Source organism: Cololabis saira, chromosome 23 (genome assembly GCF_033807715.1).
Source record: "Cololabis saira isolate AMF1-May2022 chromosome 23, fColSai1.1, whole genome shotgun sequence".
In the NCBI taxonomy this organism is placed as follows: domain Eukaryota; kingdom Metazoa; phylum Chordata; class Actinopteri; order Beloniformes; family Belonidae; genus Cololabis; species Cololabis saira.
Window position 1 is genome coordinate 25,963,292 of NC_084609.1, and position 26,891 is coordinate 25,990,182.

Genomic DNA, 26,891 nt, shown 5'->3' on the forward strand with positions numbered 1-26,891 from the left:
AAGGAATGTGTTAAATAAAGCTGTTATACATTCATAAATAAATAATATATATATATATATATATATATATATATATATATATCATAAATAGGTATTTATTATTAATATTTATGTTTAATTTATGATAGAGGTAACAAAGGGGCAGGGTTAAATAAGTTTTACTTCTACCTGCTCCTTTTCGGACACTGTTTTTTTTTTTCCCTGTTTGTATTACGTTTTTGTTGTTGCTTTTTTTCTGTATGTTTTGAATTTGTTTTAAAATTTTATATTTTTTTCCTTATGTGTTCGAAATAAACAATTCAATCAATCAATCAATAAATAAAATAAATACAACCTGTTACCCAAAACGCCATTAGGTTTATAAACACTCACACAAGAACTTCTCTAGTAATGAACCTTAAGCACTTTTGATTTATTCTTTTACTCCACTTCACTCCAGTTTTTATTCCTTCACAAAATATAAGACTTGGTATAGACTCCATAACATGTCATACTGAAAAATAAAAGAACAAAAATAGTTAAATGGCAGACAGCTGACTAAAACATTTTTATGACGAACTTAACTCTTATTATACTAAAATGACATTTTATAAAAGTAAAAGCCCCTACGCCTAATTCTTTTAATGTTTTATGTTAATAACCATAAAAAAATAAATAATTTCCGCTGCATGGAATAATATCTTTCATTAAAACACAAAATTAATCTAAATGTTAGGGCTGGGTGAACATGGCCTCATGTGAACATCAAGATCATTTGAACATTTTACCTTGGTTATGATTAATCAACAATTATTTTGCATGTGCACCCCGCCCCCCCAAACAAAAAATAAAGAAATCACCACATACCCCATGTATATGCATGTATATATGCAGACTATGTTTGTGCATCAAGTGCCCCAACCATTCGTATCTCTAATATTCAATTTTCCTTGTTTATATTTATATACTGTAATTCAAGTCACGCATCTGTTTTAATAGGAAGGGTAGCCGTATGAATTTCCAGCCTTTGTTCACTGACTGAGGAGAAAAGGAGCAACTGTACGTGCTGAGTGCTGTTTCCATTCCTGTTTTTTTGTGGCTGAAGACAATACGCAACAACACGGGTAGTGAAAGTGAGAAACGTGAATCTACCGAGACAATAAAAACAGAACCACAAACATGACAATCTGTACTGTGTGTGACATTTCAAAGTAAATAAATATGAAGTCAACAGTGACAATCTTATAATCTCAGATTTATTTTAAGTTAGGCTTTTCTATCATTCATTCATACTTTAAAACCTCACAGGCACCAAAGAATCACGCATGCTGGCAAAAAAAAGGCAGAAATTGCTGAAACACAAACAAAAACAAAAAGGTAAAGGGGTGTAAAGCTTGCGTCTGAATAAACCAGACAGAATGGCGGCTCTGGAGCAACATGCTGTAAGAGAGTTTGCCTTAAGAGTCTGGGGGCTGAAAGCTGATGTTGGTAAGTGGCATTAAACTGTACATTCTGTACACTGTTGCGGCTGCTGCGGAGCTTGGACTCTAGCTTTTCCGTAAACTAACGTCACCGCTGGTCATCAGAGGCGATAGCGACGTACTCTCTGATGGGTCGTCCCTTTTCAGGACCAGGAACGCCTCACGACTGATTCCCAGCAGCTCCCTGAGTCCACTATTCTCCAGCTGGAACACAGAAACAAAAATACACTTCTGCTTCAGTTGCTGATTAATGCCAACTCTTGTCAATGCGACAAGTGCAAAACATTGTTCCTACAACAACTGGTTAAAGATTGATTTAAAGTTTAAAAATCTGTAGTTTTCAAATTTCTCAGAATATTTAAAGATGATCTGGTTTGATGTAATATAACATTAAATATGTATATGAATCATAACCCAAGTTAAAAAAAGGGACATAAAATGTATTATATAGGGACATAATATTTACCTCTAATTGTTTGATCCTCTCCTCGTCTTCACATACCCGCCCGTCGTCCACCTCTATTGCTTTCCTCATGACAGAGGCCATCTCGTTAATCTTATCTATGTGCGCTTGCATTTCCTAAAAGAAAAAAAATGTAACAAGTTAATGAATGTTCAAGAAGGGAAAGCTGTAACAGAGGAAATATTTGTTCTACGGCTGTTTATTCAAGCGTTGTTATTTCTTAGTGTCCCTTTGTTAAAAAGCATGATTTAAAAAAGTTGGAAATATATATATATATATATATATATATATATATATATATATATATATATATATATATATATATATATATATATACATACATACATACATGTATATATATATAATATATATATACTTTTACAACTATTTGCATACATATGATGGGTTAGTGCCAACACTGGCAAAATGAGCCCTTTTTACATGCAATTTGATGCAGCAATTGTAAGTTTCCTTGTATATATGTGAGGGTGAATGTGTCCTTCACCAGAAACTTTGGCAGTCTGATCTCACAAAGTTTATTAGGACCTGAGACTGCTCCTGTCAAAGAAGACTAAAATCACAATGATCAATTGGAGGAATCAGTGTTGTTAATTGACCGTGGTGTGCTGCTCCTTCAGCTGGGTGACGATGGCGGGGTCGTCCCTCTTGCTGGCCATGAGGAGTCTAAAAACCTGCTCCCTGTATTTGGTCATGATGAGCTCCAGCGCAGACTGGTGCTCCTCCAGTGACATTCGTAGCTCTGCAAGAAGAGTGAACACATTTGTTCAGTTTACCGTTAAACACTGCGGAAAGACATCCGTCAACTCGTTTCCCCAGCTACATCAACATTAGGCAACACGTTAAGTTCCTCAACGCTGCTTGTTTCTTTAAGAAATGCACAAGATCCTGCCACTGTTTTGCAAAAAAAAAAAAAGGAGGAAATAAAATCTGCAGAATCTGCCCACAAATGTAAAAACTAAATTTGTGTGATCATTTCAATTAATTCAGGTATGGGTGAAGTTAAACTTTCTCAATCTCCATGCTTGGATTATTAAAACTTTTTAGATAAACCTGCAGGCAGTTATTGTTGTTTGCTTCCTATGATTTATCTATTTAAAACAAAAAAAGCAAATTACAAATTATTTAGATTTGACACAGATCAACTCAGTTGTTTAGTGAAGCTTGTCTTACGTTTTTCACTATCTGTATTCTTTGTATATCTCCAACAGTGACGTGCAGGTAGCTTTTAAAAGTATCCAAAATCTGCATTAACACAGACTAACACCTTGAGAAAAGATATCCAGAGTAGCTGGGCTTGGCTAATAATCTGGAAAAATTTAGGGAAGGGAAGAAACATCAATGCTATTTTCAATGAATGCAGGTGAAACCGTGTATTGATCTATTTCTATTTGCACAGTGACTCTCATCCTCAGTGTTCAAACTGTTTTTTTACTCCTGTTTTCAGTTGATTCAGTAAAAGGAGAGGGCCATGACTAACACTTCAAGTTTTTCTTGTTATTCTTGAAGTTATGACACATACTAATGAGCATATTGTTCACAGCATTGTTTTTTATGAAGCATACCTGGAGGTCCACAAATGATTAGGAATATTTAAGAGTAGAGAAGAACCACTGTGACTTTTTCAAGGATGTATGAATAATAATAAAAGGGATCCGTTTACTTGGACAGCAGTCGCAAATGCAAAAATCAGATTTATTTCCACATATGAATGAGGCCTGAAGCTGATCTGAGAACATCTGAATCCATGCAAAAATTGGAATATGATCATTTAGACCAAGTTGTGGAAACAGACCCTGAGATGTTTCCAAGATATAAACACATTCTTGCAGTTGCTTAACCTTCTTTCATATGAAAAGTGCTGCTCCTTTCTCAAGAGATGACACCCCCACCTCCCCGCCTTGTTTGTTCAGATTTATTAACTTTCATATAGTTAATTTTTTGTACTCTTTTTTTTCTAGAATTTTCCTTCATTGCCATTTAGCTTTTATTGTACAACCTTTCTTCATAATTTGCTTTATAAATCAACAAAAACTCTTAGCCAGGACCTACCTGAGCAGAATCATTCATTGAGTTGCCCACCTTTGTTTTCCTGCTGGAGCTCTCTAATCTGACGGTTTTCCTGCTGGATTCCTAAAACCAGACTGGATCGAGGCCGATGCCGTGCGACCTGGTTCAGTGCATCAATCTCCTCCTGGTACTGCAAACAGCAAATAACCAAACCAGCTCCAAGTGAACAAAGGTAAACTTACATCTCATTAGCTTTCAGATTTTTTTATTTACAAATGGGCTGTTATTATGTTATGATTTTGGTTTTTAAAGCAGTTCAAAACATTAAGATAAATAGTTTCATAAAAGGTAAGAATTATGGATAAGATTTTTTATATATTTTCTTATTGCCCTAAATATAGGTACACTGAATCACTGTTGTGTCTTGTATGACCTCAGTCCAAATCCAGTGAACAAGATTCAAGATTATTTTATTTGTCATTGAGCCAGCGTACAACGAAATTTAATTTCAGCATGGCCCGTCCAAAGAAAAGCAAAAAAAAGACTAACAAACAACGTAAGACATGGGTAGACAGATGCCTGAGGCTGCAGCAAAAAGTTCAGTGCAGCCCTTTCATTAGGTCATAAAAGGATGACACTAGGAAAGAGAAGGGGGGCATCTCCCACACTATGTCCTGTCAGAGGACACAAAGAAACAAAAAAACACATCAACACAAAAAGCAACATAAATAAAAAAGAAAAACAGAGCTGTTTCCACTAGTTCCGTCAAACAGTAAATGTCAAATAATGGTATGAAGCATTATTCTGAACTTGCATTGTTTCCTAAATCCCAATAATCTTTAGGTGCTACAGCCCAGTTTCTCCTCTGGTACGATGCTGCCACCCAGGGGCCATAACTTTCAAAATGTTCCCTTAAAAATACATTTTATAACAACATTCACATACAAACAGCAAAATAATTAATGTGAAAGCAAACCTGTTTCATGGCGTCCACTCGCTTATTCAAAGATGTTGTCTGTTCAATTAACATCTCAGCAGCGTTGTCATGGTTACGAAGCCTTTCCACTAACGATTTGGCATCTGCCAGGACTTTCTCCAGAGTACAATTCATGGCTGGAGAACAACAAGCCACAGAAATCACATCAACATCGGATCATTTAAACAAGGTAATGCATTTAGTGGCTGACACTGGCTGAGAGCAATCAATTATTCTATGAGTAAAAAACGCAGTGATGCGTCAATGTACTTATGCCTATGATTATTCTTTATTTTGCATTTTAATCAGGTTTTATATGAGTGGGTTAGGGTTAGGACTGGCATTAATCTGAACATTCAACTTCCTTCAATAGCAGTTCTGATGGATAATTTACTTAAAACTACATCATCTAACTGCAATGTTTATATATTTATTCATATTTTCGTTACGCACAACGTTTGTTAATAGACTCGACACTTATAATAATAATGAAGGAATTTTTATTTCGAGCATGTATATAAAATGAAAGTAAAACATAATAATAAAAAGATAAACATTTACATCTTCATATAAACATATGTTTGAAAAAAAAGGAGTAGGAAGAAGTGTACCCTTTTTCCTAGGTCCTACCCCTTTATAACACTATGGATTTACTTTATTGCTATTACAGTATTATATCTACACAATATCCATATAAATATAATCTATATAAATACTATATGTATTTACTATGTAAACATGCCTATTATTACATAATAATACAATAATAAGTATATAGACAATATAAATATTACATACATGTTATATCAATATCTAGAAAATACAATATTATTATTATATTATATTATATTATATACATCTATATAAATATACACTATATAAACTACATAAATATCCCTATAAATATATATGTGCTACATACCCAATAAATATATAACATACATTACATAGTTTCAACTATCCCTCTCAACAGATAATATATACTACATAAATATCTAAACATAATAATACATGACTTTCCTGATCAGCTTAATCATCACAGGGAAGATGCAAATCCACTTATGGGCTTATACCGCAGATAACTTCGTGTACTTTATCGACTGGTATACGAAAAGCGTTTTAATCATGGAAGAAACTCCATTACCTGGTCCTGCAGAGCTCAAAGTGCAGAAAACTTGACTTTATCAGCCTCTTCCTGTTGATGTTTAGTAGCTAACTTCAGCTACATGCCTACATGTGGGGTTTGCCTCCAACTGAAGTCTTGGTTGAGCTTCTTGTCCCTTTTAAAACACAAGGAATGTAAGATATTGTATAAACATTAATCTAAGCAGTGTTTAATGTAATTGTTAAGCCTTAAGTAGAACCTCAAGTGGCTGTTACCGATGTCTGTGCTGTCTCTGCTGCTAACTCAAGGACTGCTGTTCTCTCGCGAGAACGCGTCGATCCCGCGAGACGCGAACAGCCGCGGGATCGACTCGCTCTCGCGAGAACAGCCGCGGGATCTGCCCGGCGCACACAGGCGCGATGGCGGACCGGCTAACGCAACTACAAGACGCTGTTAATTCGGTGAATTAGATCTTTGTTCTTCTTCACATTAGGCACCAATTTTATAGGGAAGAGACGTAAATGAATACGCTAGTCATCCCGTAATGTCACTTTAATAGCTCCACTCATTTGTAGTATGCAGCTGTTGACGCATGGTTTCAGGTGACAGTGAAGCTAAAGATGCTAAAAGTTCATAGTATGATGTTTGTGTAGAAAAACAAGAACAAAACATTAAAGATCCAGACACGTTTATTACAAGGGTTTCAGTGGTGTTTCACTGACATGTCAAAGCTGTGATGGAGACATTAAAATCACCCCTAGCCCAAAGTTACTAGATTCTGGGTGACAGATTCAAGCAATTATTAGCTTTATTTCTTCTCAAAATGAGACATATTTGACTAAATGTATTTCTTTCTGCAGCTCGCAGATCAGTTTTGTAACGCAATCGGTGTTCTGCAACAATGTGCGCCTCCTGCATCCTTCAGCAACATCCAGACGGCTATCAACAAGGACCAGCCCGCAAACCCCACGGAAGGTTTGTGATTTAACACATAAATACTGACACATTAGTAGAGGTGGGTAGAGTAGCCAAAGATTGTACTCAAGTAAAAGTACTGTTACTTCAGAATAATATGACTCAAGTACAAGTAAAAAGTAGTCATCCAAATAATTATTTTTTTTAACACAACCATTCAAACAGACAAAAGTACAAAATAATCATCTTCAGGCAAATTAAATCAATAACATAATAAAATAAATTTAAAAAAAAAAATAGCTTAAATTCAAATAATCTTAAAGTAAATGCACACAAAATTTCAAGCCTTTGTACTTTTCTTTTTCAACTAGAACAAGCCCACAAACTCGTATAACTGTGTGTGTGTGTGTGTTTGTGTTTGTGTTTGAGTTTGAGTCTGTGTAAATGTGACAAAACATGCAAAAACAAACATTTTTCCCAAAGAATCACCCAGTGATTCATGAGATTGACACGTACGTGGATAAAAGGGATAAAAGAAAAGTAACATCTCAACGTAGCCTAATGTAGCGGAGTAAGAGTAACAGTTTCTTCTTCACAAATCTACTCAAGTAAAAAGTATAGTGATTCAAAACTACTCCTAAAAGTACAACATTTCCCAAAACTTACTCAAGTAAATGTAACGGAGTAAATGTAACTTGTTACTACGCACATCTGCTACATTAGTACATATTTCTTTTACATTTATCTTCTGTGCTGTTCAGGTTTCATTGCGTGAGCTCTTAGTCTTGTTGGATGTATTTAGTAACACCTGTATTGTAATATAATGACACTTTATCTGCTTCATCTTGGTCCAGAGTATGCCCAGCTGTTTGCAGCTCTCATAGCCAGAACAGCCAAAGATGTGGATGTGCTGATTGACTCTCTGCCCAGTGAGGAGTCCACAGCAGCTCTGCAGGTCAGCACACTCACAAATCCTTCTAATAACTATTCACACATGCACATCATGCACCCTTCTAGGATTTCTATCTTTTTGGCAACAGAGGGAGCTATTTTTGCTTTCAATAGTGACAGTGAAGTGTTCTGGAAACCTAAATTATCTCTCTTCATTATTAAAAAAAATCCTTTAGTAATTGTTAAAGTGTAAAATTTTCTTTTTTTAATACAATAATTCTGAATCTGAGATACAAATTGAAATCTAGCTGCACAGTAATGAGCCACTTTCTTTTTTTCCACTTTGGAAGTTGTGGAGACTGATGCTATATCTGTGTTGATTCCTTTCATGGAAATGAAAGGATATCCGAGATTTAACACGGCTCCCTCAGGACAACTGGGTCAAAAAATAATGCAAGTCATATGAGCGTGTGGGCAATGTATTTTTGGAGTAAGCATCAGGATATCTAAATAGATCAAGTGTGGGTAAGGACCCAGATGTTTTTAAGCTCTGTTTTTACCAATAGATCTAAACTTATACGTGAGCTGAAATCCACAAAATCCAAATAAATAAACAAATGAAAATTCACATTTATGATGAAAATTCTCCTTATTTTCTTCTCAAGGCAATTTTTTGGTTATATAATTTATGGGAGAAAATTAAGTGCAATAGCAAAGTGCAACATGCAGTGCTTTAAATAACACTTTCTAGTACAAATATCTTTCTTGTTCCTTGTTTTTCTTTTAACCTTTTTATTATCTCTAGACAAAAATAATAAAATAACTACAAAATGTACTCCAAATTGCCCTCAGCTCAGGAGATAAAAGATCAATGCTATTTGTCTCACAGTGATAAGATTATATTTATTTAGCAATAAATAAATAGTCAGTGTGTCTCCCGAATCTGAGTTAAAACATCCTTAGCTGCTTACATTGTTTGCTATAGTATAAATTTACAGTCCTAGTCTAAATAAAATATATAAAGAGATGTAAAGAACATTTAGATTTTACCATTTTGCAAATTGCCTCAAAACAGTAGATGTATATAATTAAAGCAATAAAAGCATAAACAGTCCTTTGATGACAACTTCAGGATCCGTCAATTAATGTGTGACATTTTTCTGACTCTAAATTACTTATTTGTCGTAGAATTGATTAGAAATTAGCTTCTTAAATTTTTACATTCTTCTGTTAGGAGGACAGCTTACACCTTTTGCTCCGCCAGACCATTTTCAAATAATTGCATCACGTTTTGCACGTGGTGGCAGCTCATTTCCCACATGTGTTTTGTTGATAACATGCTTCAGCAGTCAGCTGACCTGGTGACCCATTCAGTAAAAATACTTCTAGACTCCTGGTAACAAAACAAAAGTCATATAATGTGAACAGAAGATTCTGAAAGTGGCCTAATACCAGGCAATTGCTTTTTATCATGGACTGATGGGATCTTAAATTCCCAGCAGGCGATACTAAAGCTGAGAGGAACATTTTTCAAAGTAAGTGGGAATGATATCAATCAAGAAAATGGCAAAGACAATTGTTGACACTCTGTGGTGCGCTGTGTGACTGGTTAATTTAATGATGGCCAAGAATACTGAAGTGCTGGCTCCATTTCAGTTCAAATAAGATTAAAAAGACAGTCTGTCTACAAGCAACCATCACAACATAATTATGAGAGACTTTCTTAGCAGCTACTATAACTGGCAAGTGTAGAAACTCATCTAAGATTTGTTTGTATTAATAAAAAACAAACGTAAGCCATTGACAAGGCTGCACATCTTTAAATCAAGAGTCTCTACAGACTCAAATATCAAAGCAGAATATGAAAATCGATTTACTTCTCAACAGATCCGAAGGAATAGCAGTAACAAATAATATCTCAGAGGGGGTTAAAGTCAGTATTGTGCCAAAAAGATGTGTATGAAGAAATTTGAGATTTCTTTTCATTTTTAGTTATTTTTAATTAGTTTTATAGGCTTGTAGGTGAGAGAATGAACTTCATTGTGTGCTGTCACTGCTGTGTTTTAGGTAAGTTATGGATGGGACAAAGCACAAAGCACACTACTGTGGTTTACAAATGCAACGTCTTCATCTGACCGGACAATCAGATTAGCACATCATCTTCAAGCATTTTTATTTTTAGGAGTCAAAGGGAAGATGCCCTTTCATGTATTTGTGCCTGTTCTTTGAAACAAGAAAAAAAGAATGGATGTTGCTATAATGGGTGACCCCTGTGACTTCCCATCAGGCGGCCAGCCTGCGGCAGCTGGAGGAGGAGAACCACGACGCAGCGGCTCGTCTGGAGGAGGTGGTCTATCGGGGGGACATGCTGCTGGAGAAGATCCAGAACGCCCTGGCCGACATCGCTCAGTCTCAGCTGCGCACTCGCAATGGAGCACCCAGTCTGCCGTCACCGGCCGACTCCTGACCCACGGCAAAAAGCGCCACATTTTGGACAATTTTCACTAATTTCTTTCAGTTTTGACTCTTTCTTCTTTTTTTTTTTTCCTCCACCAAAAATAGACCTCCAAACTCTCAAACACAGTGTTGTCTGGGTGAAAAACTTTAGCTGATACAAATTAAATCATGTAATGGGGCTGGATTTGTACCCCCCACACACAAAAAGAAAACGAGTATTTACTTGTTTCCTTAAGGTAGGTTGTCATTAAGATGTAGATAAAAATCAATTTTTTTCTTTTTCAGTCCAAGTTAAAAAGAAAGGAACACAACATCATCATGTATACGTCACTTTTGTTTGTGATATTTTTCTTGACAAAGATCTTCAAAAGTTCCTCTTCATCTTTGAACTGTCAAGTTTTGTAAAGTTTATTTTGTATATTATCAATGATATATTCACGTGTTCTTTTTTTGTTTATATATTGTAAAGCACTGCTCCCCCTTAAGTCTGTTTGTTGAAGGTTACCGGTACATAACTTCTTGTGAACCCGTGAATACATTTTTAAATAAACATCAGCCCAACACAGATTTGATTAGTTTGAACTTGTATATTCTCATGAATTGTTAATTTTAAAGAATTATTATGTTACATCTCATTAATAAATGACGGATGTTTACAAGTGCTTTACTTTTTTCACACGCTTCTTTTCACATTATTTAAACTTGGCTTGTGCGTTTCTGAGGGTCCAAATCTGAAATCCTTCAGATGATCAACGGTCTCATTTTGGAGTTTTTCTTCTTTCATCTCACACCTGGTCATACATTTAATCGCATACACCACCTCTAACCATTTGAGCATCACGTAAGCTCTCCCAATTCAAATGTAACAAATACAAATGTTTTAAAATCAATTCCAAAAATAGATTTTAACTGGAGTTCAGACAGGAGCAGGTTTACCTCAGTGTCTGGGGACCGGTGGGACTATTTCTCTCTGGACCTGGCAGCAGCCCTCCCCTGTTTAGTTGATTTATGTAGGTTTTCTTCACCTCCGTCACTGCTCACTGAAGGATTTCTGCTGCCTGACAGTTCTGGGGCCTCCTTTGTTGCAGTCTTTGTTTTCAGTGGGTGACTGCTCTGGACTGCGGACATTATTATGCTGCTGCAGTGCATACCAATCATGGTTTTGCATTGTGTTTGAGAAATAAACAAGTCTTATCTCGAGGAAGATGTCTGTGTAGTAGCGCACGCCTATACAAAACCTGCACTTGCTGTTTAACATTAACAGTGCCTTTCAAGGCAATATTTGAAGGTGCACAAGAAACCTCATAAAACGGGACCACAGAGCAGGTTGCACCTTAATTTGTTTGAAACGAATAAACCGAAAGAATCACACGCTATCTGCCTTTGATGAAGTGCTGCCTGAAGGTTTGATGATCGCAGCCACAGCGAGAGTTTCCAAACGTGCCCCCTGGGTGAACAATGTGCCCAGATTGTCTTAATCTCTTAATGATACTGTTTCACCCCTGCGACCTTTGCTACTGAGGTGTTTATTATCACATTTAATGCTAACAAGTGACTGCATTTGCTCACCAGGCAATACCACCTTCACATTACTTTATTACATGAATTAATTAGTCATGACTCCACATAAATCTGCTGAATCTGTGCTTCTGCTGAATGGTCTTAAATTCCAGATTTACATTTGACCGTCCCGATGTTATAATATTTCACATATTAACCATCTAGTCTCGTTTGCAGCAAAAATGTGGCTTGCAGGTCTGAATCCATTTTAAACTGCACTCTACGCAGCATAGGCTGCAGGCCAGAGAGTTTACGGCCCAAATCTAAATATAGGTGCCGAGTCACAGCTCAGTGGGCCCCATTGATGTGAGAAATATAAAAACAGCCTTGTCTGCTGGACACCACACCCAAAAGTGTTAGCAGGGTACACCCGCCTCTCAGCCGGGTGACATCATGGCCCTTACGGTAAAAATGACACGACCCGTCCAAATAAGGAGATTCATGATAGGGAAACTCTCCAGTCCCATATGAACGCTTCTCTGTTGTGTTTTAGTTGCAGAACTTTGTTGCCAGTTTTAAACTTTTATCTGTGTTTTTAAGAGCTAATCAGCTGGAGCGGAACATGTTTTTTATTATTTTTTCCCCACTTCCATGCACCTGCTCTTTGTTCTCAAGACCTTTTGGATGTGTACAAGGAACTACAGGTTCCCAGGCAGTGTGATCACATGTCCCAACAATTTTCATGGGATCTTTGGAAGAAACAACTGTTGTGCAACAATACTGGAACATGAAAGCCTAATCTGCAGTGTCATGATTAAATAATGACTTCTTTTATGAATTGGTTGATACACTGCTACAATTATTTTCAGCAGTTAGAGCAAAGTCTCTGCTCCTGGCTGAAGAAAAATAAATTTCCTCAGAATTGCTGTCTGTCTGTGTGACTCTTATCGTGCTTTATGGTGTCTTATCTTTGCATATTGTCTTTAGACAAATATTGACTCTTTTGTACCAATGGGATACGTTTTTAGCTTTTGCATTTATGTAGTGACATCATTATAGTATGAGTACATAAAATGTTTTCTGACTGTATTTTATAAAGCATTATGAATTATAAACCTCCATTTATACCTTATTTATTATTGCTCTTACTCTCTTGTTCATATGTAATTTGCTATTTGATGAAGCAAGCTATATTGCAGTTGTTTTATGCAATATTCTACATTAACATCACATTAATATTTTTGCTATTTTTAGTAAAGGTCTGCACAAAGAAGGACCCCTACAGTGATGTAACAAAGATCTCAGCTGTAGGTACTACACTATATTCTCTCTGCAAGCAGAATTAACCTTGCCGGATTGTACGGTTTTCTTATTGGTTTACGCACCTGTCACTCAAATATATCCCAAGTTGTGATTGGCTGGAGGAGAAGACGGTCCCCGTGGCTCTTTTCTGATTGGCTCTCGCGAGCGTCATTCATGTTCACAGTACGTCGTTGCGTTGCCAGAAGAACGTCGGTCTCAGGAAGCAGCGGTGCTTATTTCATATTTTGTTGCGATAAAATCGAGGGAAACGTAGGATTTCGGGCAACAGCGGCACAGATGTAGGCGGTTAAATATTGCCGAATTATTTGACGGCAGGTTTCTCGTGACGTGTGTGGGATTTTGTTATGATTTGGCGCTGATATCGGCGATGTTTACTGTTAGTCGGGTTCTGTGACGGGCAGCCAATAACTGCTGCAGCTCAGCTGCCTAGGAATTAGGCAGAAACGTAATAACACATCTCATTTATTCATCTACTTTTCTGCTGGGTCGTGGGTTGGCGACACGCCAATAATTTACTCTGGAGCAGGACACGGAGGTGAGTGATTTTATTCCTAAAAACTGTTTAATGCTGCCTATAATAACAGACGCTGACAGATCCAATAACACTGGATCAAACTGGCTGCAGATTTCTATTAATACACCCAGGTTTATACCATTAACTGTGTTTTAGAGAGGAATACTGAGCATTACTGTGGTGTAGTGATGGAGCAGGACTGGAAGGGTGCTGTAGTAAAACATTAGTAAACATGTTAGTAATTTAACATGCAGGTGACTTTCAAACAAACTACATGACACTAATACTCAATGATATAACAAGCTGAACACACAGGGGGAAAGGCATTTATATTTTACTATTTAAACACTTTGGGGGTCCATATGTTTGAATGTTTTTAAAGCTGATTTATTGGCTGTCATTTTATGCCTTTCAGGATAATGAACTTTATCCATCACTTTACTGTTTTCTGGCTTTCTGGAAAATAACCTTCAAATAGTTCTGCTGCAGTTCTTCCTTCTTTCTCTCTGACTTGATAAACATGTACTTTATCACACGATGGCTCCTTCAATACTAAATAAGGTTGCTCGTCTTATTTGGAGCAATATTCGTCCCACATTTTTAAACCACAGCCTTGCATAGTGATTATGGTGCAATTTACCCGGTGGGAACTTCCAGACTAAAATAATAAAGCTATAATTGTTTATATAGATGTTACTGTAGGATCCCATTATGGAAAGGTTCAAATGACTTTTCAACTCAGCTGTAGTTAATATTAAATAAACAGAAAGCTTGAGCCACAACTATTTGCCCTTTAAGAGGTTTGAATTGTGTGTGTGTGTGTGTGTGTGTGTGAATAATGTGCGTAAGCTCACATGTGTGTTCTCACCGGCGTCATGACTAGAGGCCTTTCATTCTTGGTGGAAAAGGTTTCCTGTACGGTAATCTGAGGGTGGAGTGTGTCTGTTTGGGAGTCACCGACCGAAGACTGTTACCCCGAACTGACACATCCACCTTTAAAGAGGAAAAAGTGACATTAACGATCTCCTGTCTGAATTTTCCTTTTTTTTTATCTGTTTTTGTAAAATCTGGAAAATGATATAACTCACACAGAAATAGTGAAACTCTCAGCTGGCAGGCTGGAGGTGAATTTCACTCTTGTTTTGTTCCTGTTGCAGTTGTTGACTGTTTTTATCTCCTCATGGAGATAAACTCAATACTAATGACAAAATTTTAACATGAGGAACCTGTTCTATATACAAAATAACTGATGAACCTATTGCCCCTGTCTTGTATTCATTGATTTGTTCAATACCATTGAACATGAATAGCAATTTCTTTTTTGGGCCCAGGTGCTTAACTGGACGGAGCCCGCTGTTGATGTCAGTTTTGACTGCCAATTTTAGGCTGCATGCTTGAGCTTTTTAATAGCCAGCTTGCTTTTATAATGCCTTCCTTGTGAGTGTTGGAGTGGCACGGCCTTGTTTGTTTAGCTATAGGGTGGATCTGGCGAGCCTCAAGTCAAGCTGAATCCCTCCAGCCAGAGTTAAAGGCCTGGCTGCCTCAGCTGTGATGCAACGCTTCATTTCCCACCTCGGTGCGATGGCAAGCACAAACACAGATGTGCATACACACATCACATTAAAGGATACATATTATGAATATTACTTTCATGTATTGCTAGTTTGGGTGTCTGAGGTGACCCACAACTCAAAAACCTTGAGACAACACAACTTTGGGAACCACAATGTTGGAAAGTTTTTCATTCAGTGAGCCGTTCAGGATTGTAGGGTCCTGTGACGTCACAGACACAGATCCAGATCCAGCAATCAGATCATCCAGGTTCCCCATCTTTATCTTCTTTCAACGTCACATCTAACTGCATTTACTGTAACTGTGAAGTGGAGACAAAGCTGTAACACCAGTTTCCCAAGAGAACCGGTAGACTGATGAAACAGAATAAGTTCAGCCTGAAAACAGCATGCTATCCTGAATTAGTATAAAGCCTTGTTATTACATTATAATAATGGTGCTTGTCCTAATTTGAAAGTGTCCTTGTCAAAATACCTGGCGCAAAAATGCTTAGTCATCAATTTCTGATCAAAATAAAAAAATCATTTTACATTAATACATTTTACGTTAAATATATAACATTATTGATGTGCATTTCCAGTCACTCCCAAAGCAAACACAAACACTAAGAGCCAACACTGAACAATGATCTTAAAAGCTTCGCAGCAATATCGTCTACAAAGACTCCATGCAAGCCTTTCCACTGGAAGCACTGGTCCGACTACCTTTGTCAGTTCGTCACAACAGGACATGATAAGGTGAAAGGAGGTAAACAAGGTCCTGATAAGGTCCTGCCTGCATGCCGAAAAAGAAGAAAAGTCACACTGTAATATTTTGTTGGACCAGCTATGTGGATAAAGTGGTTATTCAGTGTGTTCAGGTAGAGAGCTGACCTAAAGTTTTGATCAAATCATGTTACTGAATCTATATCTGATCAACTGAAACAACCCCATACCATAATACCTCCACTGCAGGCTTGTATGAAAGGCCTGACACAGGTGGGATGTATCTCTTTATGTGCTGCTCTTCTTGAGCTGACGCCCCCGTCACAGTGAATTTTCCACTGCAGTATAGTATTTATGCTTTCCACAAAACTAATATGATTATTATTTTAAATTGGCTTAAGTCTACATGGCTGTTTAGTCTCAGTGAAAGTCAGAGCTTTGGAAATGCTATGATTTATCTTTTGAAATTTGTAATATTTAGTTTACAAATGATCATTTTTCTCAAGTTAGCAACACAACATTTCTGCAGGTTTTGAGGCGTCACTTCCATGTTCATCATCTCCCTAAATATGATGAAAAACTATTTAACTGTAGTTTCATGACGGAGTTGGACCTCAACCGTTAAACGTCAGTCTACATTAACTTAGTAACGTTGTCTTTAAACCCGTGACATTTTTATTTGCAAATTGACTAAACTAAAACTTTATAAACTCCATAATTCAACCGCTTGATAGTTTCCAGGGCTACCTCTAGCAGCATTAGCTTGAGTTATACATCTTCTTTATGACTTTATCAGTGTGTAACATTGCCGCAGGAATTACGGCCTGCTCGTTTTTACAACTTTGCTTCAGTTCATTGAGAATGGCTGGTGTTGGTTTATGCACGGCTCTCTGAGCTTCTGCTGCAGCATCCCAGTCGGAGGGAGGTCCGTGCCATTGCAGCACCTTGACACTTTCTTCATTCAGACGTTCTCCTGATTTGCTGACGTGCTACAGATCTCTAAGTGGTGACCGTCAGACAGAGAACCTCACGTTTGAATCAGGATACTTTGATGCACAGAGAAATTCATGGTAGACCCGATGGCTTCAATGCTCCCAGGTACTGTGGCTGCTGAAAAGTGCAAATCAGCACCGTTCCATCCTAAAACACACCACAGTTTCATATCAAACACGAATGTCTGATGATAAACATAGTTGTCAAGCCTTTTCTTGTCAAATAACTTTATTCCAGGAGTCTTGTGGTTTGTTCAGATGCAACTTGTCAAATTTATACGACCATTAGGGCCATATGTTTGGGTTGGGCTGCTGGATAACTCACCTGGTTGTGCACGGAGGCTGTTGTGTGAATAATCTTTCTCACTGTCAAATGATACACTCAATATTGGTCAGAAATAACCTTAAATTCTTTGCAGAATGACGGGCAGCGGCTATAATCTGCAGGATTATTATGTTAACGCATAATAGTGGACCAGCAAACTGAAGCCCCAAACCTTAGTGGTGATGGTTTTACTGGATGATCAGCTGATCAATTGTTTCTTATCAATTGTTTGATCAGCAGCGCCTGGCTGCTCCTGATGAGGAGGAATTAGGAGGATACTGTCAGAGGAAATGTCGTTTGTTGTTATTCATCTGAGGCTGTGATTACTTACATTTTAAAACCTGGAAAGCACCAGATGATTAAAAAAAGAAACAGTATGTCCTCATATGTAAACCTTAGTACAGAAAGAGTATGTACTCTATTCATATAGTATATATATACACACACAATATATGTGTGTTGTGTGTGTACACGCGCTGTGATTATAATTCACTTGGGGATCATTCGTGATTGTTTTTCCACCTTTCTCCATTTTTTCAGAGCATAAGTGAGTCACATCCTGACGTCTTTCACATAACAATTAGTCTGAAAATCGAAGCGGAAAGCATCCGTCATTGCTGGTTCTGTGTTTCTTCGCGTCACTCCGCAGCTTGAATGTTTCAGCCATGACAAGCTTGTGACCTTTCACAGCTTTAGAGTTGCCTGTAGTGACCCAAACATCAGCGTAGTCCCCCCCCCATCCCGCATCGCTGGTCTCATCTCCTCAGCGCCGGTGGGCCGAGGTGAGACAGCTTGTTGGCTCGCCTTTCTTTCTTTCTCTTTGTTGTTTTTTTAATAGTCAGCTATAACTGACATCGTCTTTTGGACATATATCCTGTAATCCAGCTTTAGTATTTAGTTATAATTGTTTGGGAAGGTGCAGTCCAATCATCATGAGTCAAAATAACGACGTGATGAAACCCGACTTTGAGCTGGAATCACAGGCCGGCACCTTTGAGCTCCTGCCATAAATGATATAAATGATTAATATCGTGCCATATACAGTATGCATATAGAGGAGAGCAGACAGAGTCTGCTTGTGCTACTGGGTGTTTGTTCAGGTTTGTTATTTAATTGCTGGTCATGTGAGTCATTTCGCCGGTGTCCCTGTTTTTGTCCAGACCGAGCAGCTTACGACAAATTTTCTCAGAAGTCAGGAAGCGTCCTGTTGTTGTGGGATTGTTAGGGCCGGGACGGGAAAGGGCTCGATGAATGGAAGAAACAGGGCTCGTATCTCGGGGCCGCAGAGCTGTTTAATCTCTGTCTGTTAATCAAGCCCACTCATGCTGTTCTGATGGCGCACAAGGATATTGTTGAGAAGATACGCAAGGCTAGGCAAGGCAAGGCAAGGCAAGGCAAGGCAAGGCAAGGCAAGGCAAGGCAAGGCAGGGCAAGGCAAGGCAAGGCAAGGCAAGGCAAGGAAAGGAAAGGCAAGTGATTTCAGCAGGTACACGTCTCATTCTTACAATGGCAAGAATTACGTTTCTATACGGTCAAAATGTACAAAGACCGGGTCAAATAGAGTATTACAAAAGTAATCTGTAACAATTCATACGGTGAATTAAACGTACCCAAATCTATGCCACGATGCCTGTTTCCAGGTCTTATTTCACACAACTGTAGACGCACATCCACCATCCTTGTTTCGTCCTCACTTGTGCGTGCACACATCATATAAAGGAAAATTAAACTTCCCTCTTATTTTGTCTTCCTTCATCTCATGATCATTATGTCATTGAGAGGATTTAATGCGGCTCGTGGCTTCCTCCACATCAGTTTCACATCAACTTCAACACGTAAGCTTAGTTAAAAAAACAACCTCTGAGATGCACGATACCCAAGCTCTTGACTGAAAGCAGAATAGATAGCTCTGAGAAGATTTATGCGTCTTCATTCTCATCCCAACCACCGGGTGTGTGTGTGTGTGTGCGTGTGTGATGATATTCCTGTGGACATTTGAGCGATCAGTTCCTGGAATAAAAGCCCGTAGACCGTGACCAACCAGCATGTGATGCTCTTATCTGGGCTTACGGGAATCTTTCTGCAGAAGGATATGCCCAGGTCGACCTTTTCAGCAGAATCAAAGCGGTGCACAGTTCGGTGTGTGTATGAACTTTGCATACACCTGGATCAGTCTCCTGGATCAGACTAATCATTAGCCACAATTCCTCTATGCTCCTTTGCAAGGAGTTTTGTCTGATAAAATTAATATGCATGGAGAGTCTCGGATCTGTTTGTGTGCACGATTCAGTTCGGATGTGGAGAGTTGAGGCACTGAGCAAAGTTGACCCTTATGCATAATTTCTTTGCTGACTGTTTATCGAGTTCTTTGTGGAGTAGATTGTTTCCACAGTGTCTTTATGACTGATTGAGTTTCCATGAAGTAACTTGTTTACAACACTCAGCTGCTGGGCACTTACATTTAACCTGAGGTTCCTGACTGGATAGTTGCTGTAAATGTGTCTGCCTCCCTCTGTCAGTGAACACACTCAGGATATCCACAGTGTGGGAGAGGTTTGGAGGCATTTCAGTTTTCTTGTGTCATTTTCAGGGTGCACAAACAATGACGACTATTTCACAACAACATTCACAACACCAGGGTGGGTTTGGAGGGAAGCTACAGCGCCGTTGCTTCACAGCTGGAAGGAACTACGTACTTCAGATTCCAGTGGAAGCTTTTATGTTTGGAGTTTGCTTTTTTTTCTTTTCTTTTTTGTTGCAAAAACAGGCCGGATGGTTGATTGATGAGTTAAGTAGCCTTTAGGTTTGAGTGTGAAAGTGCTGCTAATGTGTCCAGGGTGGACCCTGGACTTGGACCTGGACATAACCCTTAAATAATGCTCAGAAAATCTTATTTTCTTTATTTGAAGTATTTATTTTATATTGAAATTAAAAACACTCAATCTAGCCTTGAACATTTTCACAATAATATTTTTGTTGTGTCATTATGAATACATTAGGTCATTTTAATCATTTTTACTTTTTGTATTATTGTATAAAACCATTTTTTCATCGTGGCCGTGGTAAAGAGGCCTTAAAAATGCATGTATCAAATATAATGCAGCATTTAAGGGTTCATTTCAGTGCAAAACGTTTTGAGTCTCTGAAAATGGAAGTATAATTTACTAAAAGGTCCAACTCTTTAATTAAAGCCGAAAGTCTATACTTTTTATGACATCTTGATTATTTTATTTCAGATAATAAAAACAATCATTTTCCAAATAAGTCTGGACCGAACTATTTTATATGATTCAATTCAAAATGATAACTGATGCAAAACTGTTACCAGTTCAGTACAAAAGAGTAATTTAGGAGGGAAAAAATAAAGTAGAAGTCAGGTTGAAAGGACAGTAAAAGGTATGTATAATTGATAGGTATTGAATTGTTGAAAGCTTCTAAAAATAAATGTCTGGAAGAACATTAGCTGGTCAGGTCTGTGTGTTGGTCAGCAGTTGTGTATCAAACTCCTGGGTCCTGACCGATGATGCAACCGCTGGAATTTGTGATTGTTTCATGAATCAAGTCCAACTCCTTGTTTTACAGAACAGTGTACAGACAAAGAGAGAGAGAGAAATGGAGAGAGATCCCTGTATTTGAATAAAAAAAGGTTTAAAAATCAGCTTTCTGGTTTGTGAGTTGATAAAGATATCGGGGGGATGAGAGCTCAAGACTCATGTAAATCAATTAGATGTAATGGCACTTTCGAAGGCTGATGTACTGATGTGCTCATTGATCTTTGTTATTTATTTGATTGTGTCACAGGATAGTATGGCCATGACGGGAGGGACGGCAGCATCCCTTCCCATGAGCAACCACACCCGGGAGAGGGTGACCGTGGCCAAGCTGACCCTGGAGAATTTCTACAGCACTCTGCTCACGCAGCACGAGGAGCGCGAGATGAGGTGAGGCTACCCCAACGCACCTGCCCTAGGCGATATGGACCAAAAGTCATATCTCGATATTTTCTAGCTGAATGGCGATACTCGATATATATCGATATTTTTTCTGTGCCATAATTGGGGTTTCCCCCAAAGCATTATAGCATAGCATCTCTGTTAGCTTCATTTTTTTCTGAGGCAAACCCTTAAAAAAACAGTTTTAATACAAAGCCTCGTGCCAAATGTCACACAGGTTCCTTTATTAACAGAGGTCTGCACAATATCAAAATGTATAAAACAAATGAAATAAAAAATAAACTGCCTGCATATATAGAATAAAGATGCTTCTTGAATAAAATAAAACAAATATACCTTTCCTGCATAACAATTAAATTAAAATACACTGTGCAATTAATACAATGTAGACAGTAACAGGCAGACTTTTCCACTGAGGTTGACAGTTTGTCAAATAACAAAACATTTGTGCAAATCTCAAATAAAACATTCAAGTCAATTTGTCACAAAATAAGCTATATCAAAATCATAAAAAAAAAAAAAAAATATATATATATATTTTTTTTTTAAATAGATATAAACGATATTGTCTCGTACCATATCACGTTTGAAAATATATCGATATATATTAAAATCTCGATATATCGCCCAGCCCTAACCTGCCAACCCCCCCCCACCCGGAGCTCTGCATGTTGTTTTCCTCACCATCTCAAGCTCAACCACCCCACCATTTCCTCATCAACACTTGACTTTATGAAAGCTGAGCTTGGTCTGGAAAACCAAGCCGTGTGAGGCGTTTATTTCCCCCTCGTAAGTCGGGCCTGGTCTCTGAGGGGCAGATGCAGCTGGTGTTTAACGCTGCAGGTGACACCTCATCCCCCACCGAACAACAGAAGTTCACATGAAGTGTTAACGAGACAAAGGGCAGCTCATAAACCATCACCTCTGTTCTCATGTTACCCGAGAGCTGATCTCCCTGTCGGTCCAGGTAACAGTTCAGAGACACCTGAGCTGCTCGTTCAAAGCATTTTACCCAGATCTGACACCTTCATATCTCCTCAGTAGTTTCCACTCCGCAACATTCCCCCCCTTTGTGTACAGAAAATAAACGGTTCAGTCAGACTCTCCTAAAAAACATGTGTTTCCAGGCAGAAGAAGCTTGAGAAGGCCATGGACGAAGAGGGTCTGCATGATGAAGAGGTACAGTAGGGTCCAGCACATGTCCAGAGCTTCACTTGTCCTTCCATATCTAGCTGAGTGTGACACCTCTTGTCTTGTGAACTGCAGAAAGTAATGCGGCGCTCGCAGCACGCCCGTAAGGAGACCGAGTTCCTGCGCCTAAAGAGGACGCGACTTGGCCTGGATGACTTCGAGTCCCTCAAGGTTATTGGACGAGGTGCATTTGGAGAGGTGCGACATCAGAGGACTCAAATGTTGGGAGGTTGCCAGAGCATCTGCTCTCCTTCTAGTGCACTTCTCATCATTTATTTTACTTTAACCGTCTCCTTCAGGTCCGGTTGGTACAGAAGAAAGACACGGGGCACATCTATGCCATGAAGATTTTAAGAAAAGCAGATATGCTGGAGAAAGAACAGGTGAAGTATTTTAAAGAGCCACACTGGTGGAGCTGTTGCTTTCACCACCTGACGGTCCTCCTCTCCTGCAGGTGGCTCACATCCGGGCAGAGAGGGACATTCTGGTGGAGGCGGACAGCGCTTGGGTGGTCAAGATGTTCTACAGCTTCCAGGACAAGAGGAACCTCTACCTCATCATGGAGTTCCTGCCCGGGGGTGCGTATGATGCAGTGATGCAGGAGCACTGATGCACTGCAAAAACTCAAAATCTTATCAGGAATATTTGTCTTATTTCTAGTTAAAATGTCTCATTTTTTGTAAAAATATCTCATTACACTTAAAACAAGAGTCATTACCAGAAAAATAACTTGTTATTTGACAATTTTCACTTGTTTCAAGTAAATTTTCACTTGAAATAAGTAGAAAAATATGCCAGTGGGACAAGATTTATCTCAAAAAAATCTTCCACTGGCAGATTTTTCTACTTATTTTAAGTGAAAATCTACTTGAAACAGGTGAAAATTGTTTTTTTTTTCAGTGATGAGTCTTGTTTTAAGTGTAATGAGATTTTTTTTTTACTGAAAATGAGACATTTTAACTAGAAATGAGAAATTTTAACTAGAAATAAGACAAATATTCTTTTTAAGATTTTGAGTTTTTGCAGTGTGAAAGTCCCCTAGAGTCACTTCAAATCCATGAAATCCAGGCTGAGAGAATCCTGATTCTTGTTGCCAGGTGACATGATGACGCTGCTGATGAAGAAGGACACGCTGTCTGAAGAGGCCACGCAGTTCTACATCGCAGAGACGGTTCTGGCCATCGACTCCATCCACCAGCTGGGCTTCATCCACCGGGACATCAAGCCAGACAACCTGCTGCTGGACTCCCGGGTCAGAACGCGGACCCGTAACCTCCTGCACGAAGCAGAGCCGAGCAGGGAGGGAAGCTGCTGATTAAATAACCAATGGGGTGTGTTTTCTCACAGGGGCACGTAAAACTGTCGGATTTTGGCCTGTGCACGGGACTGAAGAAGGCTCATCGCACTGAATTTTATAGGAACCTGACGCACAACCCGCCCAGCGATTTCTGTGAGTCATTAATCTAAGATTCCCCATAAAGTGTAGCTATTGTGTTGCCAGACACAAATGAAAGTGCATCTTTGGGGATGTCTGATGCTGATCAACTCTCCTCTCTTTTTCTCTTCTGGGTCTTTCAGCTTTTCAGAATATGAATTCGAAGAGGAAAGCAGAAACATGGAAGAAGAACAGGAGACAGCTGGTATGGTGGAGTCCAGTTTATGAAATCAGCCAATAAGAAGTCAGTGTTTAAGGGGAAAAGAAAGGATGCATGTAGGAATATAAATGTAGATTGCACCTGGATTTTGTCCAGCATTGATTTATACGGTCAGATGTTCTAGTTCGTGCAGACTCTCCAAGGTTCTGTATGGAGATGTCACCGATCAATATCCTGCTCTTTCAGGCTTACTCCACGGTGGGAACGCCAGACTACATCGCTCCCGAAGTCTTCATGCAGACGGGATACAACAAGCTGTGTGACTGGTGGTCTCTGGGCGTCATCATGTATGAAATGCTCATCGGTAAGCACGTTAGTCCGGACACAGACGGAACTGGGGAGCGTTCAGGGGAATGACACGGGGGGAAATATCAGGAATAAAAGCACAGCGTAAGAGGGATCTCTTGTCTGCTTGGCTTTTTGCAGGTTATCCACCGTTCTGCTCAGAGACGCCGCAGGAGACATACAGGAAGGTCATGAACTGGAAGGAAACGCTCGTCTTTCCCCCTGAAGTCCCCATTTCAGAGAAGGCCAAAGACTTGATACTAAGGTTTTTATTCGTGGACATCAAGCACTAAACTTGTAGCTCTGATCAGCCACTATTTTCTCGTTTAATTGAGCCATGTGATTTTTAATTTGCTGTGTGTGTATTTAAGGTACTGCACTGATGCGGAGAACAGGATCGGAGCCGTGAGCGTGGAGGAGATCAAGACTCACCCGTTCTTTGAGTCCGTGGACTGGGAGCACATCAGGTGAAGAGTCTATTAAGAGGCTATTAAATTTAAATGTATCCTTATGAATTTGTTTGGAATGTGTATTTAGGTGCTGTGTACCTTCTAGGAATGTGTATACAGTGTTTGTATAGACTGTTTTTTTAATTCATTTATTGGTATCAGCACTTTTTTTTAAATGCAACAAATTGCAGATTTTTGCACACAGCTGCCAACTTTCTCTCTGTTTTCTATTGAATGTGTTATGTGTTTGTTATGTGTGTGTTTGGGCGCGAGCTGCCAAATCAAATTGCCCCTTCAAGGGATTAATAAAGTTGTCTTGAATCTTGAATCTTGAGTCTACGTGAAAGAAACGTGACCTGGCTTATTCAGAACGCAAATAAATAAACGACAATTTTCCTTCCACAGGGAGCGGCCGGCAGCCATTTCTATCGAAATCAAAAGTATCGATGACACGTCAAACTTCGACGATTTCCCAGAGTCAGACATTCTTCAGCCAGGTTTGTCATGTTTCATCTGTAATGAGGAAATTATCTTTGGTTCAGGTTTGCTCAGCAGAGGAGGATGTTCATGAAATTTAAATCCATCATTCTGCGTATTTAAAGATTTTGACGGATTTGGTGACATCTAGTGGTGAAGTTGAGCATTACAACATTGCTCCATTACAAGAGGAATTTTAACATCTGGTCACTTATGTAAAATTGAAAACAATAACAAATTGCTGTTGCTGTTTTTATTTAGTTATTATAATTGAATTAATAGGATTTCCTGTGTTTTTTTGTGAACAGCCAACACGACGGAGCCCGACTTCAAATCAAAGGACTGGGTGTTCCTCAACTACACGTACAAGCGCTTCGAGGGCCTGACTCAGCGAGGCACCATTCCCACATACATGAAGGCAGGGAAGGCCTGACGCACTCACGCGGCGAGGCAGCGTCCTGCGGAAAACTTGAGACTTTTACGGACACAGGGTCGGGCCGTGGAGCCCCCGCTGGTGCTGGAGGCTGCGCCGCCAGCCCGTCAGTCTAAATTTAACCCTCATCACAAGTTACTTAGGTCTGTTCAGCCGCCACGAGAACGCCAACAGCTCAGAATTGAAGGAGCCTTACCGCATTACCTCGGTTGTTTGTATCATACGTGCCGTATTTAGCCATAGCTCTCAGGCCAGCTCATCAACTAGGACACTAAATCAGGATATTCTGCATGATCACAGCCTCTTGCTTTTTTTTTTTTTTTTTTAACTTTCTAAAAGTGACAGAGGGGCTGAGGCTTGAAAACGATCCTCACGCTGGTAGTTCTTACACTGGTGGCTGAACGAACTCAGATGCAAGCTTGAGTTTCTCATTGAAGGCAAGCTCTGAACACTGTAGTCAAACTCTGGATGAGCGATAAGAAGTTACTCTGGAAGGAAGGTTCCAGCATGATTCAGCGTCTGCAACCTTTTTTTGCTTTTAAATTTCTAGCCGAGATTAAACGTAGATTCATATAATCTAAATAACATGAGCATCAAACACAGTTGAAACAGATATCAGTTAGGTGGAACATGAAGATATTGTCTAATAGTGACGCTATCTAAGACATCAGCTTCAGATAGATGTTTGGTGGACTTGAGATCCAGCAGCAGTATAAACATGACTGGCATCCTGAACCATGTAGATGAAGGGATTGAGACCAGTCCCATCAGGACAGCGTCCTGATAAAGATAAAGGACACAACTGAGAGTGACTTTTTGTTGCTTTAAAGCAAGAGTAAGAGGTCCCAGTAAGAGTCAAGGGTTCTGGTTTTCATCTAACGTGTCAAACTTAAACCCAGACGAAAAAACAGCTGCTGATACTTCTGATCCTCACTGACTAATATCATAGAAACTCAGAATGTTTGAAGACGTTATGCACCGTTTATGGTTGTAGATTAAGGATTTTTGACATGTTTGAAGAATGGAAGATGGTTCTCTTTTATCCGCAGCGTCCTGTTCGGGCCTCGTCTGTAATCCTGACTAGTTTTAGTAAAATGTCACTGACTCTCCTCCTGCTTCTTCTCGTTTGCTCTCCGCTACCTCTGCAAAACAAAAAAAAAATGACTAGAATAGAGATTCAGAAAGAAAGAAAAGAAGAACTAAAACCCAATACCTCTAAGAGT

At 39.0% G+C, this 26,891-nt stretch overlaps 3 protein-coding genes across 4 annotated transcripts; 2 read left to right on the forward strand and 1 right to left on the reverse strand.

The window, feature by feature from the left end:
- Positions 1 to 1,219: 1,219 nt before the first annotated feature.
- fgfr1op2 (FGFR1 oncogene partner 2) lies at positions 1,220 to 6,359 on the reverse strand. Of its 2 annotated transcripts, XM_061714380.1 has the most exons (7): positions 6,308 to 6,359; positions 6,072 to 6,207; positions 4,928 to 5,064; positions 4,024 to 4,141; positions 2,541 to 2,683; positions 1,927 to 2,040; positions 1,220 to 1,664 (listed from the first exon to the last, which is right to left on the reverse strand). In XM_061714380.1, exons 3-7 carry the CDS (start codon positions 5,060 to 5,062, stop codon positions 1,527 to 1,529), a joined length of 648 nt encoding a protein of 215 aa, XP_061570364.1. In that variant the 5' UTR covers positions 5,063 to 5,064; positions 6,072 to 6,207; positions 6,308 to 6,359; the 3' UTR covers positions 1,220 to 1,526. The 2 variants fall into 2 exon arrangements, with proteins under 2 accessions (XP_061570364.1, XP_061570363.1); XM_061714379.1 differs by lacking the exon at positions 6,308 to 6,359 and having other exon boundaries at positions 6,072 to 6,293.
- Positions 6,360 to 6,378: 19 nt separating this feature from the next.
- Positions 6,379 to 10,957, forward strand: med21 (mediator complex subunit 21). The gene is made up of 4 exons (XM_061714381.1): positions 6,379 to 6,493; positions 6,893 to 7,007; positions 7,802 to 7,902; positions 10,126 to 10,957. Exons 1-4 carry the CDS (start codon positions 6,452 to 6,454, stop codon positions 10,303 to 10,305), a joined length of 438 nt encoding a protein of 145 aa, XP_061570365.1. The 5' UTR covers positions 6,379 to 6,451; the 3' UTR covers positions 10,306 to 10,957.
- Positions 10,958 to 13,294: 2,337 nt separating this feature from the next.
- On the forward strand, positions 13,295 to 26,557 carry LOC133423859 (serine/threonine-protein kinase 38-like). Its single transcript, XM_061714180.1, has 14 exons — positions 13,295 to 13,653; positions 21,027 to 21,166; positions 22,306 to 22,357; positions 22,445 to 22,567; positions 22,669 to 22,752; positions 22,824 to 22,947; positions 23,467 to 23,621; positions 23,717 to 23,819; positions 23,948 to 24,009; positions 24,211 to 24,328; positions 24,451 to 24,574; positions 24,681 to 24,776; positions 25,164 to 25,255; positions 25,544 to 26,557. Exons 2-14 carry the CDS (start codon positions 21,033 to 21,035, stop codon positions 25,666 to 25,668), a joined length of 1,392 nt encoding a protein of 463 aa, XP_061570164.1. The 5' UTR covers positions 13,295 to 13,653; positions 21,027 to 21,032; the 3' UTR covers positions 25,669 to 26,557.
- The last annotated feature ends 334 nt before the right edge of the window (positions 26,558 to 26,891 follow it).

Coding starts and splice junctions, on each gene's coding strand:
- fgfr1op2 (XM_061714380.1), bottom strand. CDS start 5,062: ATGAATTGTACTCTGGAGAAAGTCCTGGCAGATGCCAAATCGTTAGTG. Junction 4,142..4,927: donor GAGTGGACGCCATGAAACAG/GTTTGCTTTCAC, acceptor TGCTGTTTGCAG/TACCAGGAGGAGATTGATGC. Junction 2,684..4,023: donor GCTCCAGCAGGAAAACAAAG/GTGGGCAACTCA, acceptor CTCTTCTTGCAG/AGCTACGAATGTCACTGGAG.
- med21 (XM_061714381.1), top strand. CDS start 6,452: ATGGCGGACCGGCTAACGCAACTACAAGACGCTGTTAATTCG. Junction 6,494..6,892: donor TACAAGACGCTGTTAATTCG/GTGAATTAGATC, acceptor TTCTTTCTGCAG/CTCGCAGATCAGTTTTGTAA. Junction 7,903..10,125: donor AGTCCACAGCAGCTCTGCAG/GTCAGCACACTC, acceptor ACTTCCCATCAG/GCGGCCAGCCTGCGGCAGCT.
- LOC133423859 (XM_061714180.1), top strand. CDS start 21,033: ATGGCCATGACGGGAGGGACGGCAGCATCCCTTCCCATGAGCAACCAC. Junction 23,820..23,947: donor CAACCCGCCCAGCGATTTCT/GTGAGTCATTAA, acceptor TGGGTCTTTCAG/CTTTTCAGAATATGAATTCG. Junction 24,575..24,680: donor GCCAAAGACTTGATACTAAG/GTTTTTATTCGT, acceptor TGTGTATTTAAG/GTACTGCACTGATGCGGAGA.